The following is a 14,513-nucleotide window of genomic DNA, read 5'->3' on the forward strand; positions in this document are numbered from 1 at the left end:
GTGTAAGTATTAAACACATTTCCAAATTTAATTTTCTTTGTAGGGATGGTACATGTAATACATTCTTAAGAACACATAATAAAATGACATTTGATTAAATTGAACAAAAATAATTTATTGAAACAATCCTGTGTTTCTGCAAAGTTTAGTTTCTCAGTCAGATTTCCGACTAGATTACTTACATACCAATATCTCAATGAGAAATGATAATAAAATCGACATCGAATCGATGTCGATTCGACGTCGATTCGACATCGATTTCATTGTCATTTCTCACTGAGATATGTATACCATTTAGGCCCAGTTTCACAACTGATGGTTAACTCTTAACCGAGGTTCAATTTATTCATTATCTCTTTTCAATTATAGAATTGGAAAAAGATGAGAAATAAGTTGAACCTCGGTTAAGAGTTAACCGTGAGTTGTGAAACTGGGCCTTATAGATGAAGGAAAGATAAATTTAAATATAAACGCGGACGAAATATGTGATTGTTATAAGTATAGGGTAATTGCATAACTTTCAAATCTTCGAAGAGATCCTTACCAGCGAGATTTGTCAATAAATTCGCCAATTTTCGGAAAATATTGATGCGAAGCAGACTGTGTCCTCTAGGACTTTCCAAAGTACGAATTGTAAGCTTGTCAATGGTTGCGTTCAGCAGACTCAACGGAGCGGATCCCTGAACGCTTGCTGCTATTAGATGATCTAGAAGAACATACCAATAGCAGTGAGCGCTCATGGATCCGCTCCGCAACAGTTGAGTCGGTTGAACGCGACCAATAAATTCACATGCTCAGTCTATTGTTAACATCATTAACGTAAGCTCTAGTTTGAAAGAATAAACTGATAAAATGTGGATTATAAATAATGATTATCTTTATTTTCTGTCTTTATTTCAATTCTTCTTGTTGATATTATTAATTAAGAATTACTTTGAGGAAATAATGATCCGATATATCATGTTGCCAACTGTAACGTTAACATATTTGTCTATAACTGCAGTGATTATGTTGACGTTGAATAACGATGAAGTAAATGATGTAACAAAATGGAATATGACTATATGGATAATATCATTGTAAAGAATTTCGAAATATCCGGTGAGTAAATCTAAAATTGATGCTTTTATGAAAAAAGAAAATTTGAGGCGTATTTTCTTGTATTCATCAAATTTATGCAGAAAAGTAAAAATTAGATTATCTTAAAGATAAGATTATTTTAAATTGTTATAAATATTACAATGATGGTAAATCATTGAAGTAGATGTATGACTTATCTCTGTAAATACTTTATCTCTAGCTTGTGTTCACTAATTATATATCACAATTCTAATTTTAAAAAATTTGTATGTAAGGTTGATTTTTCAAAAGACGATTGCTATGCTCTGTATTCAAATTTCTTATCTAGTATTTCAGAGCCGACGTAAATATAAAATGTGAACCAAAGTATCACTGTTATACAAATTATAGATATAAAAAAATTTTCCAAACAGTTTCAAATATTGCGTAATCCTTGTCGGAAAGATTATCTTTAATTTTTGGAAAGTGACGCAAAGTAGATCATACCTTCTAGAAGCTTTGGAAAACGTTGCTAATATTAAAGATATCAGTGTCACTATTAAAAGCTTCTCGACAACTTGAAATAATATAAACGTACGGACGATAATAAAATACTGTGCTTGTATTTTATTTTGTTAATTATAGCTTTTTATTCACTTTAACAAAATATAATTAAAAATATAATAAATTATAATGAATTACAATTTAATAAAGAGTTTTCGAAAATTTATGAAGTTGAATGACATGATTTCGAAAGAATTTCGAAAGAGTTTTTATAAATAATCGGTGAGTAAATTTCAAGATTTTCAAAGTGATGCTTTCTTAAATGAGAAAAATTTTAATCCTGTTTTGACTGAGAAACTTATTGCAGAGTTAAGATGAGACGGATATGAATTGCATTGTGTACCAACATTACAGTTGATTAATAGAATTAAGTACGATCATTCATTTTGATAATGATATTTTGTCTCAATAAGTTCGTCATTTATTGGTATACCAATTTGTTACAGTTTTCTTTGACAGAAATACAATTTAATACTGATAATTACTTGTGAGTATTATAAGCACTGAACAATGCTTCTAATATATTTAAAATAAACAATCAATCACTGCCGCTGCAAGCAGATGTACAAGTTGTGCACTGAATAAGAGCACATTAATAAGGAAGGCTCCAAATTAAAGCTGCGTTCTGTTATTCACTGCGGGTACTGAAAATCTGTAGTATACACATAACGTGAACTATATATAGATATTTTTAGTACTCGTAGTGAATAATGCACAACAGCTTAAGTTATAAAAATCAACTCTCTAGTCCTTTAACACTATAATCACGTGTGTTTGCTTCAGTCAAATTTAATTTCCTGCGAAACGTGTATGTGCATCAAAACCGTGTTACAAAATCTGAAACCATTAATCGGGTCAGATAGCTGTTCATTTCCCGATATTACTAAAATGTTTCAGTACATACAGAGCCATATTACGCCATTTTAGCATCAGAATACCGATCAGGTAATATTTTCCTTATAGGATGCATGAAAACGTAAAAAGTGAAAAAATGTTTTATTAACTTCAATCATATAATTTTCAATTTGATTTTCATTTTTGACATTTCCATCCTAGGAAAAAGTTACAAAGTTACCTTAGAATAAAAATGAAAAAATTATGTCCTTCCTAAAAATATTTAAAAAATTATTGTAAAAAAGTATTTATTTAAAAGATAAATAAAAGTATTAAAAGAATTTTTATGCATATAAGTTATACAGTATATATAGCGGCTCTGTGTGTGTGTGATCTTTCAGTATATTATTTAATCTTCCGATATTAAATTTCTATAAGCTTTTAAAGTCGACACACTGATTGTGAGAAAAAAAAGTTGCTGTTTCAAGAAAATATTAATTGTTTCAACTAAATGTAGCAGTCACGGACTGTCAAGAAAATATTTGTTAATTCAAACAAATAATATGTTTTAAATTACAAGATTTTGTTAATCTAAATATATAAATATTTGAGATAAATAATCGTTACGAACTAAACGCATTTAGTCAAGTTAACAACTTTTTTTTCTCAGTGCAGGTATTCTTTTAGATTTTGAAATGATTTCGAGAAATAATTGTTGCAATCATAATTTTACATTAGTATTCCAAGGTAACATAAATAGAAACGCGAAAAATCACATACGTTCCAAAACTTTTATCGGAAATTTTGCAATTTCTGGAAAATATTGACACAAAAGATATTATGCCTGTTTTCTAAGATTCTTTCGTACAATTGAATAGTCGACAATAAGCATTTATCTCGGCACAGTACTATATTTATTAATCTGTTTATATTGACTTCTATTATTAAACCATTGTAATTTTATAGTTATAAAATTTCGAAATTTTTTAGAAATTTTAGCTCCATTATTTTTGTTCATCAATTTCACGTTTGAAAGAAAGAGAAAGAGAGAGAGAGAGAGAGAGAGAGAGAGAGAGAGAGAGAGAGAGAGAGAGAAATGTGAGCTGAGTGTAATAAAAATATAAATACTAACGCAAAAGCAGATACACGATCATTCGTTGCAATGTTCTTATCCGCGGTGAAACAATAAATTATTTTGAGAAGTATATTAACAGATATACTAAATATTTATTCTCCAAGATTCTGAAAAAATTGCTAATCGCAATAATAAATTAGTTGCGCGTTTGGTGACTACTGTTAATGGTGCTTATGGTATTAATTTAAGTTTCTCGATTACTGGAGACAATCAATACTGATTTATTATAAAATGGACGTCTCTCAGATTTTCTTTATCTTTCTAGTATTTGTATGCGCTGTCATACTTGTGCTTTGTTTGACTACTCTTTTTATTCTTATAAAAATAGCAACTCATACTGTAAGAATCCTTTTCTAAGAGATAAGTATCTGACAATATTCGAAGAAGGAAATTGGAAAATTTTGATTGTAAGTAAATCTTGACTTAAGATTTTAATTAATACGTAAAACAAAGTTTCGAATATTCATTAATATCTATAAGTAATACTTTTGTTGACAGTGTTAATCGAATTATTTCATAATTTAAAGCAATCAAGTAACTGATAACAAATTGGATAAAAATGACGAAATAGAGACTTTAGACATCGTTATTATTTTCTTGTTCGTACTTAATCTTTTAACGCATCATTGGTTTTGGTACGGATTTGACAGAGCAAAGGTATCCTTTACCAATCGGTTTAAGTGATCACACACTTAAGCTTATATCTCAATTCATATTCAAAAAAGATGACATGGAAATATTCGAAAAGGCTTGAAAAATTTTCAAACGATTGGTAAGTTAATTTTAAATTCATATCTTCATGCATGAAATGAAGTTCGGAGAGTTCATTGACCCCGTATCTAATAATTTCGTAATGAGATAAAAAAGGATTAAAGATAAAATAGATTCGAAATGCGATTTCGAATCTATTTTATTTTTAAATTATGTTATCTTTAAAAACTTTGAAAACATAAAAAGAGCGGCTATAAAAAAAATGCGATTGACTTTACCTAGCATTTATCTTTGTGTGCTGTACATTTTATTTGTTAACAATCAGATCTTTTTTCAAAAATCGATACTTTTGGAATTTATTTGGGTAAAATTGCTTGAACCAGCCGTGCCACTTTCTACACGTATGTAGAATTCAAATCTCATGTTCTAGCTGAGAACGTAAATATAAACATGCGAATAGCAACGGATATAAATCACTTTGAACGTCGAGCAGCTCTTATCGTTCGTCAATTTCGAGAAAGTATTGACGTGGAGAAGTACGCGTAAAATTTAGAATCCTTCGAAATTCGTACAATCGAGTTGCCGAGACCACGATAATAAATCGCGCGTACGGTGTGTGCTGTGTTTACGGTGGTTTACTCAGTGAACTTTTTGGTGACTTGAAGCGACAAACGCACCACAACGTAATGGAATGCAAAATGTGTACAATGTACATTTTGCTACTTATAATAATATTATTGCTGTTATGCAATACCTTTATGTGGTTCCAATATTTTTTGTCTGGTTTGAAATTATCCAGCCTACCCGTCTTCAAGGATGACGCAAAGAATGAATACTAGGAAAGATTTTCAAGCAGTTGTAAGTAAATTTTTGCTAAGAACCATTTTCGTGCGAAATGGAGTGTGCATTAAATTGCATCCACTGATTTTGCAATGGAAAAAGAGAGATTAAGATTAAAGACAAGATAGATTCGAATTGCAAACTAATAAATGGCGATTAATCGACATAAAATGTTTATATCGATAACGACATTCATCTCTGTTACATGGTTCACTTTATTTATATATCAATTAATTCGTTACAATTCTGTTTTTAAACGGTGCTCTCAGGATTTATTTCAGAGAGCTGCATTCCATTCGGCACTCATAACGCTCACGAGTATTATTTATTCTTGTTTAACATTTGATAAACAATAAAGATGAAATGATTCCAAGAGCGGGCATCAAGTAGAAGCTTAGAGTTCGAAAGCAATTTGCGCATGCGAGAATTTGTATTTTACAATTCGATATCTCGAACGAGAAATAAAAATATAAACGTGTAGATAGGTACACAAAAGCCGATATTCATAATAGGTTCTTATTTTAAAAAGATCATCTTAAGTAATGTCTTAAGATGCTAATACAGTTCTGTTGTGGCCGGTATTCATAGTCGAGTCTTATTTCAAGACCGTCTTAAGTAATGTCTTAAGACGCGCTAATGCAGCCTTCTGATTGGTTCGTGACTTCTTAAGACCGTACTTAAGACGGTTTTGAATATAAGATCTGACTATGAATACCGGCCTGTGATTGATTTAAAACATCTTAAAACTATATTTAAGTGATCTTAAATATAAGAACTATAAATATATAAATATCAGACAATCATTTCAAAATGTCATGAAGCTTCGGCAGGATATCCATTAATTCCGAGAATATATTGGCGCAAAATAGAATTAATATCCACAAAGATTTTTCACAATCGAGTCGTCGATATAAGAATAATATATCACATCATGTAGTATCTATTAATAGTACAAAGTCATTTGCGATAACGAAATGGAATTAAAAATAAAAATGATATGGAAATATCTGTTATTATTTCCATAATTATATTCATTTTGTTATGATTTTTCTTCTGCTTGTCAAATATTTTAAGAAAAAATTATTGTGTGTGTATATATATATAATTTTCCGGAAAATTCATAAACAATTATAATTGTAAATCTTGAATTAATATTTTTATGCAAGAAATAAAATTCGAAATATATATTATGAACTACATCTCGTGATTTTATAGCATTGAAAGTTAACATAAATTCGAACGGTGCTAGTGGATACAAAAAGAATGGTTAATTATGTGAAAAGAAATATAATCATTCGTTTTGGCAATATTCACCTTGCATAGATATTTTATTTACACATCAATTCGCTACAATTCTCCTTTCGAAATTAATAGTTCGTTTATAAAGTGGCTTTCAAATAATTGCTATTCTCAAACGAATTCAAAATTAATTTATTCAGTTTTCTTTCATCAAAAAAGTAAATTTATTATTTTCAATATTAAATACCGAAGGTTTAACTTTTACGTAAAATTAAATTTCTACTAAACTAAAGACTCATCTAAAATTACTTTAAAAAAAAAATGGAGTTTCTTTATTCACTTACAACCTAATTTGACGAAAAATTCTTCATTAAAGAGTTAATACCTAACTCTAAGTTTTTGAGGAGAAACAGTCAATTCAAAACTCATCGAAGAATACATTATAATGATTCTTATATTTTCCGAATTAATCTTGTATTCACCTTGCCTTTTATTGCTCAGAGGTAACGGCAGTATGCGAAACACATTGAGATGTTTATAAAAGCTTTCAATTCGATATATTCATTAGATGTTCGAGATTTTAATAGAATAACATTGTCGTTTTTATACTCGGTCAATTACGAAAAGAGAAGACCGAAGATCAAGATGATGACGCGGACTCGAAAAACAGCACATTAAAAAAGTTATACAAAATCAGAGCTAAAAACAGCTTCCTAACTAAGTTGGTACTTGACGGACAGTATCTAAGAGGTAGTAGCAGCGATGCTTTCTTAATGTGGTCAACATGGTTCCTTAATTTCTTCTTTTTTTCACCTAATCAGTTCTTTCGTCCGCCACGTCTTTTCATTGAGGACGTACACTGAGGGCAATACCACTTCCCTTTTGGTGGTGCAGTGATCCCCACGCATGGATAATGGAACCATTCAAAGGGGCACTAAAAAGCAATCATTTATTATAATAAATCTATTCGCTTATATATATATATATATATATATATATATATATATTATATATATAGTTTGAACATGTCGACGGTCTTACGTCTGAATTGTCACAAGCAACCATATCGCCGTACGAAACTTGATTGCATATGCAATAGCGCGGTTCGTTCGGATCGTATGTCCAATCCGGATTGTCCGGATCCACTACTTGCGTGGTTGTGGTAACTACTGGTGGAGACACAGGCTGTTGCACTGTAGCTGCAATCACGCTCGAACTCGGCACGGTAGCTGTCACTTTTCTAGAATTTGTAATAGCAAAACTTGATCGGGACAACCGTTATTGAGATCCTATAACTTTGATTTGACGCAACTTGCCAGTTCACAAAAGGAGGCAGTGTCTCACGCCATGCTTAGCGCCGACTCAGCGCCGCTGAGACACTACCATAATATCCAGATGTGTTGTTTAAATAATTACTGTACAAGAAATTTTTCCATAAAATAAAATACAAAATTGTAAAGTATCCCTAATATAACAAAGACTGATCTCTGACCCAAATTATTGCAACTTAAAGAGAATTTATAAATAAGGGGCAATTAAATTATTTTGAGTAAATTTAATTACTGTTTGTGTCTTCATTATACATTTTCTACATACTTTTTATGCTTCTTTGTAGTTTCCTGGATAGCGGCGATGGCGGTTTGCGCCGCGCCGGCCAGTTCCCTGCTGAATTCCGCAGCATGTACGCCACCAGTGTTAATAGCCTCATAGCTTGCCTTTAAACTAGCCGAGCGTCTACCTTGCTGCATTGACTGCGTGGCCGCGATCGCCTGTGACGCGGCTGCCGCAATGGCATTACCACCGGCGCCGATGTGGCCGAGATTATAACATACTGATCCCACGGAATTAGCAATTGCTGCCGGCGCCGGCGTGACACTATTCGTTGCGATAATAGGCGCGGAATTCGCTGATGCCGGCCGTGACTCCGGTAGACTTGTCGTTGCTGGCAGCTTCTCAATCACCAGTCTCTTTTCGACCGACGTGGAAGATGCGTTGGAGTCCCGTCGCTTCTCCGATCGAGCTGAAATTTGCGTAAAATTTGGAGATTACGTCTAAAGATTGTTATGTATTACAATTTTATTCCATTTACAAATTTGTAATTAATAATTGGTAATTTTTATAGATTGTCAGGTCTTAAAGTATCCTAGTAATATCGACATTTTTGAGAGTTTATACTAACGCATTTTTCATTTTGATGTTGAAAGCCATTTGAATTAAACATGAAATTACATTATGTAAAAATGCTATACTTACAATGGCTATGATTATCTCGCGTTCTGCTCGGCGTAAAACTGTAACGATTTTCTTTTTGGCTGCTATTCGTGGGTGGCTGATCCAACTCTAGGGATCTCTTTTCCAAGATTTCGGTGATACCCTTATTGTCTGCCTCAAGTTCCATCTTGAATTTGTGTAGCTCTTGATCGAGCCTCCTTAGGTACCTATCTACCAAGTCATACATCTGATTGGCTAAGTGCACCTTCTCATCGGCATCTTCTAAAGTTTTATAATACTCTTTTCTGATAGCTTCGTACTCTGCTTCCTTTTCACTGGGTTTCATCTTCTTGGCATTGGAAAAAAACGTCTTTACTTTCTTTTCCAGGCTATCCATGGAATCTGAAGGTAGTTGACATTAGTTTTATATTTTAGAGTTTTTTTTATTGTCATCACTGTTATTATTTTATCACTATATTTTTATCTCTATTACATCAAATAATACATACTTTGTACACCTAAATCCATCTCCCTCATCTCTGTAAATCGGTCCCGTAGCTCTTGTGGAAGATGCTCGATCACTGAAACCATAAGCTAGACATTAGCAAAAAGATAATTAGAGTTTTATATTTTATACAAAGTAATTATTCTTAAACTATTTATTCTTGCAAATTTACTTATACTTTGTTCTTAATAATTTCCATAGTTAATAGATGTCTTTTCATTTAATGTCACAAGTTGACACAAATGTCCTTTTTCTTGACATGCCTTGAGTAACAAAAACAGAATGACATTTGTGTCAACTCGCATCATAGAAAATACTCAATATAATGTAAGCAACGAGTCCTTTGATTGCTACATGATCTTACATTAAACAATTTTATTTACTTTATTTGTTTATAGTAACGCCAAGTTCAATAAAATTAATATTTTTTGAAATATTCTATGACTATCCTTATAGTGCGTATATTGAACAAAAAAAATTACGACTATGTAAATAGGAATTGTACTTTGGAGGAAAGATTTTTAATGAATTTTTAATTCTGTACAATGAAATTCAATGTTGATAAACGGATTGTGGATTTAAATAATAATTTATTACTTAATGATAATTTATTTTCTCTTTTATCTTGGCAATAGCGACAAGCGTTTCATCGTGTCGACGAAACATCGCGCCTAACCTTTCGACGCGAGGTCGCATTGTTAAGCGAACGCGCCTTCCCCGTCGCATTTTACAGCGATCAGGTCCAGGTCGCGATCAACGCGCAAAAGGAGGTGCGGATCGCGGAACGTAAACAAAAATAGCTGCATTCGTCGCGGAACAAATCGGCCTGCGAGATTCTAGGTGATTTTAGGTTTTAGGTTAGGCGCGCGCCACGCGAAGAGGTTAGGATTCTAGGAGCGAGCCGTGCCATTTCTCCTACGCACTTTCGACGTAATCTTCGAGGTAAAGCATCTTCCCGCGCCGTCGGTTGCCCGCGATTGATATACTTGACTAGTAGCCGCCGTACGTCGCCGGGTAGCCGCAAAATTTCGCGGGAGTTTGTAGGAAAACGCGCTGCCCGATCGAAAGCGTGCCCGCGCGTGTCCAGTCCTTCCGCAGTTCGCAATGTTCGCATTCGTATTTGTTCGTTTCGGATTTTCGGGCGCTTTCAGCTTTCAAGTCTTAGCGCGCTTTCAAACTTGACTTTTGGTCTGAAACGTTCAGTCGGGATTTTCAAGGGAGTGCGATCGTCGCTACGACCTACGACGGGCTTTGCCAGGCGACAATAAGACTCGTGCGAAGCAGCCTTGGTTTGGGATTATTTGCCATATTTGTCGTATACCCGGTATACCTTAAGCCTATTCTACAATTACGTAAGCGTAGTTGTAAGTGATTGTAGTTGTAAGAATTGACCAATCACAGTTGAATATTCTTCTCATATTCGACAGTGATTGATCAATTCTTACAACTACAACTATTTACAACTACACTTACACAATTGTAGAATGGGCTTTACCTGCCTTACCATATACGCGAAGGATACCAGGGACGTATCGAGAAGCCTGGTACCCGGATCAAAGAGGATATTATCACTTCTTCGCCTCATTTTTTATTAAATTTAATTGATTGCGAGAAATCACTGAAATGCGTATTTAATTTTGGAGCGCTTGCAATTTCAGCGAAATTCAAAGGCCTAAAGTTTAATCTACGATGCACTTCTTGTTTCTTGCTTTTTACCACTTTTTAGACATCTTTTGCCTTTTTACTTCTTATTATGTTTCTTGATTTTCTGTTGCCCGAAATATAAGTTGACAAATTTTGAAAGAGTAAAAAAAAACACGACTGTCTATAAAACAGTCTCAAAGAGAGAGAGATAAAAGAATAAAAAATAAAAAACGAAGAATACATTGTAGATTAGGATTATCTATCGTATATCTCTTGTATATCGGAAAAGAAAGTTAGAAAACAAGGTTTCTCTTTTTGTCTTACGCGATTATTCTTATTCTTCTCGATGTGCACGTTTGTATTTTACTCATTCTTGATTTTTCGGAGAATATACAGCGCGCTTCAGAAGTCGCATATATATTTGCGAATCATTATTTTCAATTCAATTCTGATAAGATTCATTATACATAAAAAAAACAATGTAATGCTATTATTTTTTTCAGTGAGATATGATACGACGAAGTCCAACTCGGATAGAAATGCGTTTGGATGACCTGCAGGTGTACGAGGAAATAAGAAAAGCACACGAGTCTAAGAAAGATCCCGAAAGAAAAGCGTCCTCGTCCATGAATCCACCCTCATGGGGAGGAAAGATTCCTCAGAGCGAGATTCAAGAACGCATTGGTTACGTGCCGCAACATCCATCCGCGCACAATCGAGCCACAACATAGCAGCCGATTCAAGAGTCGGGATACGAATTACAGAATGAATAAGAAACAGTCAAATTATGCATTCCAACATAATTTTGATTTTAAATAGTTAAATACATTTATACACAGATACGATTTATATTAAACATGTTCGGAAATGATCTATTAAAACAGATATAATTTTTAAAAAATGAATTTGTTCAATTTTATGCAATTAATTACACCGGTTACGATAAAAAAATCATAATCCTAAAAGCAGTTTTTATAACATGATGTTAGTTTATTTACAAAATGTAATTGCTATGTGTGAAATATACAATTAATGGACGATGTCTATGTTTTTCTTCTTCTTCTTCATCTTTATTGGCATAGGTCCTGGCATCTTGAATACCGTGCTTAAAAAATTCACAATGAGTTCACAATATATTATCATTTATGATATATTATTTTAATATATGATATAATTAAAAAATATCAGCTAAAGAAACTTACTGGCAAGTAGTACATATTGGACTGAACTTACAGAAGACTGAAAAACGATAATACCTTTTTAATACAAATAAATTTAACAATGTTTAATATTATATTTATACTTGTTTTTTACATTGTTTCACATTAATTACAATATTTTTAAATTATTGATCAGATATAACTTCATACTTACTTGATAAACATATAGAACAAACGTATCCAATATCAATAAGTTCCTGATGGCAAAAACACGCTGCCCTATAATCCACCTTTACTGGCGGAGGAAGAACCAATTTTGATCTAACATTGGGATCTGGCAGGAAAACCCACTAAATTATAAAAAAAATGAATCATAGTATACATAATAATTACATTTGTGTTAATAAAATTAAGCATGCACAATTCACCAGTAAATACTGCAGCAATCCAGCAAGCTGTGGTACCTTCAGGTAATTACCGCCAGTAATATCGCAGCCCTGTTGCAAGAGTGTCAGCTCTTGATCCAAGCTGCACACATCCAAAATGACATTCTGAAAGTAGCCAGGTGGATTTATGTTACGAATTATCTATTATTCTGTTGTTATAATACAAAAATCCAAGAGAGAGACAAAACCATTCTCTGTGCAGTGAAGAATATGTTCATATAATTCATGTACTGCGTGGCTGAGTCATTGCTGGCAGTAATCACCAGCACCCTAGGATGCAACTTCTGGCCAGCAACTTTTTCTCGCTCCAACCGAGCGATATAGCACAATGCCATACTGAGTGCACCAGAGATAAGACTCTCCATATTCAATGGAACATCCATGGAGATTTCATTAATGACTTGCTGCAATTGCTGACGCACCGTGCGTTCTACCATGGTAAACTTTTCGTACTGTCCATCCATTTGTCTTATTTCTATTGCGTTTTCACAAGGATAGAGAAATCTAGCACCATGACCGTGGCATGACATTATCGCCAGTTCATTATTGGACGATTGCATAAGGTGAGCATTGGCAAAAACAATTGTAGAGTCTAAACACTGTGACAGTATCTTGGTTTCTTGCTTCACTATACGCTGCATCGGATTGACATCCAGAACGACCACTAACAAACTCGTTTCTATTTCTGAAGAACATTTATAAGTTAGTGAATAAACAAAGATCGGACAAATAAATTCCAATTTAATTCCGCAAGATAACGTATTGCATATAAAAACATTAACATACCAGTCGACATTTTGCTGGAATTCTCTTTTTTTAATAATTTTCTTTCTTTAAATTGGAAATTTCTTTATTTTTTAATTATATTTTTATAAACTTTTTGTTGTTTTTTCAATTTATGTGGAATCAGAAGTTAATAATAAACAAATATCAGAAGTACATAACTGCCACTGCACAATGCAGCGTGCAATGCAACGCTACCGGCTACTGATGCCAATGGTCGCGTTCGGCATCGTCTACAATACATGGAGTAAGAAGTAAGAGTAAGAAATTGACCAATCACAGTCGATTATTCTTCTCACATTCGACTGTGATTGATCAATTTCTTACTTTTACTTCTTACTCCGTGTATTGTAGACGGGCCTGAGCAGACTCAACTGTTGCGGAGCGGATCTGTGAGCGCTCACTACTATTGGATGATCTAGAAGAATACACCAATGGTCGCGTTCAGCAGACTCGACTGTTGTGGAGCAGATCCGTGAGCACTTGCTGCTATTGGTGTATTCTTCTAGATCATCCAATAGCAGCGAGCGCTCACAGATCCACTCCACAACAGTTGAGTCTGCTGAACGCGACCAATAGCAGCGAGCGCTCACGGATCCGCTCCGCAACAGTTGAGTCTGCTGAACGCGACCAATGGCATGCCAATTGTACAGTACATGGTGTAAAGCTGGAAACACAATAGACACAGGCAATAGGCACAGGAAACAGGGAATAACGAGCCATCAAATCAGAGCTTTGGGCCGGTAGTCATAGTCGGATCTTATATTTAAGACCATCTTAAGTACAGTCTTAAGATGTCATGAACCAATCAGAAGGCCGCATTGGCGACTTAAGACATTACTTAAGACGGTCTTAAAATAAGAACCGACTATGAATGGCCTTGGGGTATAAGTTCGATATTATATCCCAGAACTCTGATTGGACAGCTCGTTATTCCCTGTTGCCTGTGCCTATTGCCTATGTCTATTGTGTTTCAAGCTTAATAAGACAAGGGCCGGTATTCATAGTCGAGTCTTATAGCGTTTTCGGCCCGACCGGGTTTGCACCAACCTGGGTTGGATTAATGGCGTTTAAACTGTCTTAAGTAATGTCTTAAGACACTAATCCAGCCTTCTGATTGGTTCGAGACTTCTTGAGACCGTACTTAAGACGGTCTTGAATATAAGATCTGACTATGAATACCGGCCAAGGTGTAACATTCCCGTGGATGCGCAGTAGTATGCGCTTCGACCAATCACATTTGGGTCCAAATGCACCCGCGAAATTTATAGCGTTTTCGATTGGGCAAAGTTAGTGCGCACCAGTGCGCACTCAGTTTACACCAACACTGGACGAGTTCCATGGGTTGCACTGAATAGTGCAAGTTCAAAAGAATACGCCAA

At 34.1% G+C, this 14,513-nt stretch overlaps 3 protein-coding genes across 5 annotated transcripts; 1 reads left to right on the forward strand and 2 right to left on the reverse strand.

Moving 5' to 3' along the window:
- Window positions 1-6,982: 6,982 nt before the first annotated feature.
- On the reverse strand, window positions 6,983-10,773 carry Ing3 (inhibitor of growth family, member 3). Of its 3 annotated transcripts, none has more exons than XM_018523071.1 (6): window positions 10,603-10,773; window positions 9,103-9,174; window positions 8,636-8,995; window positions 7,979-8,402; window positions 7,424-7,622; window positions 6,983-7,316 (listed from the first exon to the last, which is right to left on the reverse strand). In XM_018523071.1, the coding sequence occupies exons 2-6, from the start codon at window positions 9,128-9,130 to the stop codon at window positions 7,200-7,202; spliced, it is 1,128 nt and encodes a 375-aa protein (XP_018378573.1). In that variant the 5' UTR covers window positions 9,131-9,174; window positions 10,603-10,773; the 3' UTR covers window positions 6,983-7,199. The 3 variants fall into 3 exon arrangements, with proteins under 3 accessions (XP_018378573.1, XP_018378570.1, XP_018378571.1); XM_018523068.1 differs by lacking the exon at window positions 10,603-10,773 and adding an exon at window positions 10,022-10,244; XM_018523069.1 differs by lacking the exon at window positions 10,603-10,773 and adding an exon at window positions 9,775-9,834.
- On the forward strand, window positions 9,970-11,630 carry LOC108771148 (anaphase-promoting complex subunit CDC26). Its single transcript, XM_018523073.1, has 2 exons — window positions 9,970-10,040; window positions 11,246-11,630. Exon 2 carries the CDS (start codon window positions 11,252-11,254, stop codon window positions 11,471-11,473), a length of 222 nt encoding a protein of 73 aa, XP_018378575.1. The 5' UTR covers window positions 9,970-10,040; window positions 11,246-11,251; the 3' UTR covers window positions 11,474-11,630.
- A 128-nt stretch (window positions 11,631-11,758) lies between these two features.
- Tfb4 (transcription factor B4) lies at window positions 11,759-13,170 on the reverse strand. Its single transcript, XM_018523072.1, has 6 exons — window positions 13,135-13,170; window positions 12,537-13,033; window positions 12,331-12,453; window positions 12,117-12,252; window positions 11,945-11,981; window positions 11,759-11,847 (listed from the first exon to the last, which is right to left on the reverse strand). The coding sequence occupies exons 1-6, from the start codon at window positions 13,142-13,144 to the stop codon at window positions 11,772-11,774; spliced, it is 879 nt and encodes a 292-aa protein (XP_018378574.1). The 5' UTR covers window positions 13,145-13,170; the 3' UTR covers window positions 11,759-11,771.
- Between the last annotated feature and the right edge of the window lie 1,343 nt (window positions 13,171-14,513).

Source organism: Trachymyrmex cornetzi, unplaced genomic scaffold (assembly GCF_001594075.2).
Source record: "Trachymyrmex cornetzi isolate Tcor2-1 unplaced genomic scaffold, Tcor1.1 scaffold1399, whole genome shotgun sequence".
In the NCBI taxonomy this organism is placed as follows: Eukaryota; Metazoa; Arthropoda; class Insecta; order Hymenoptera; family Formicidae; genus Trachymyrmex; species Trachymyrmex cornetzi.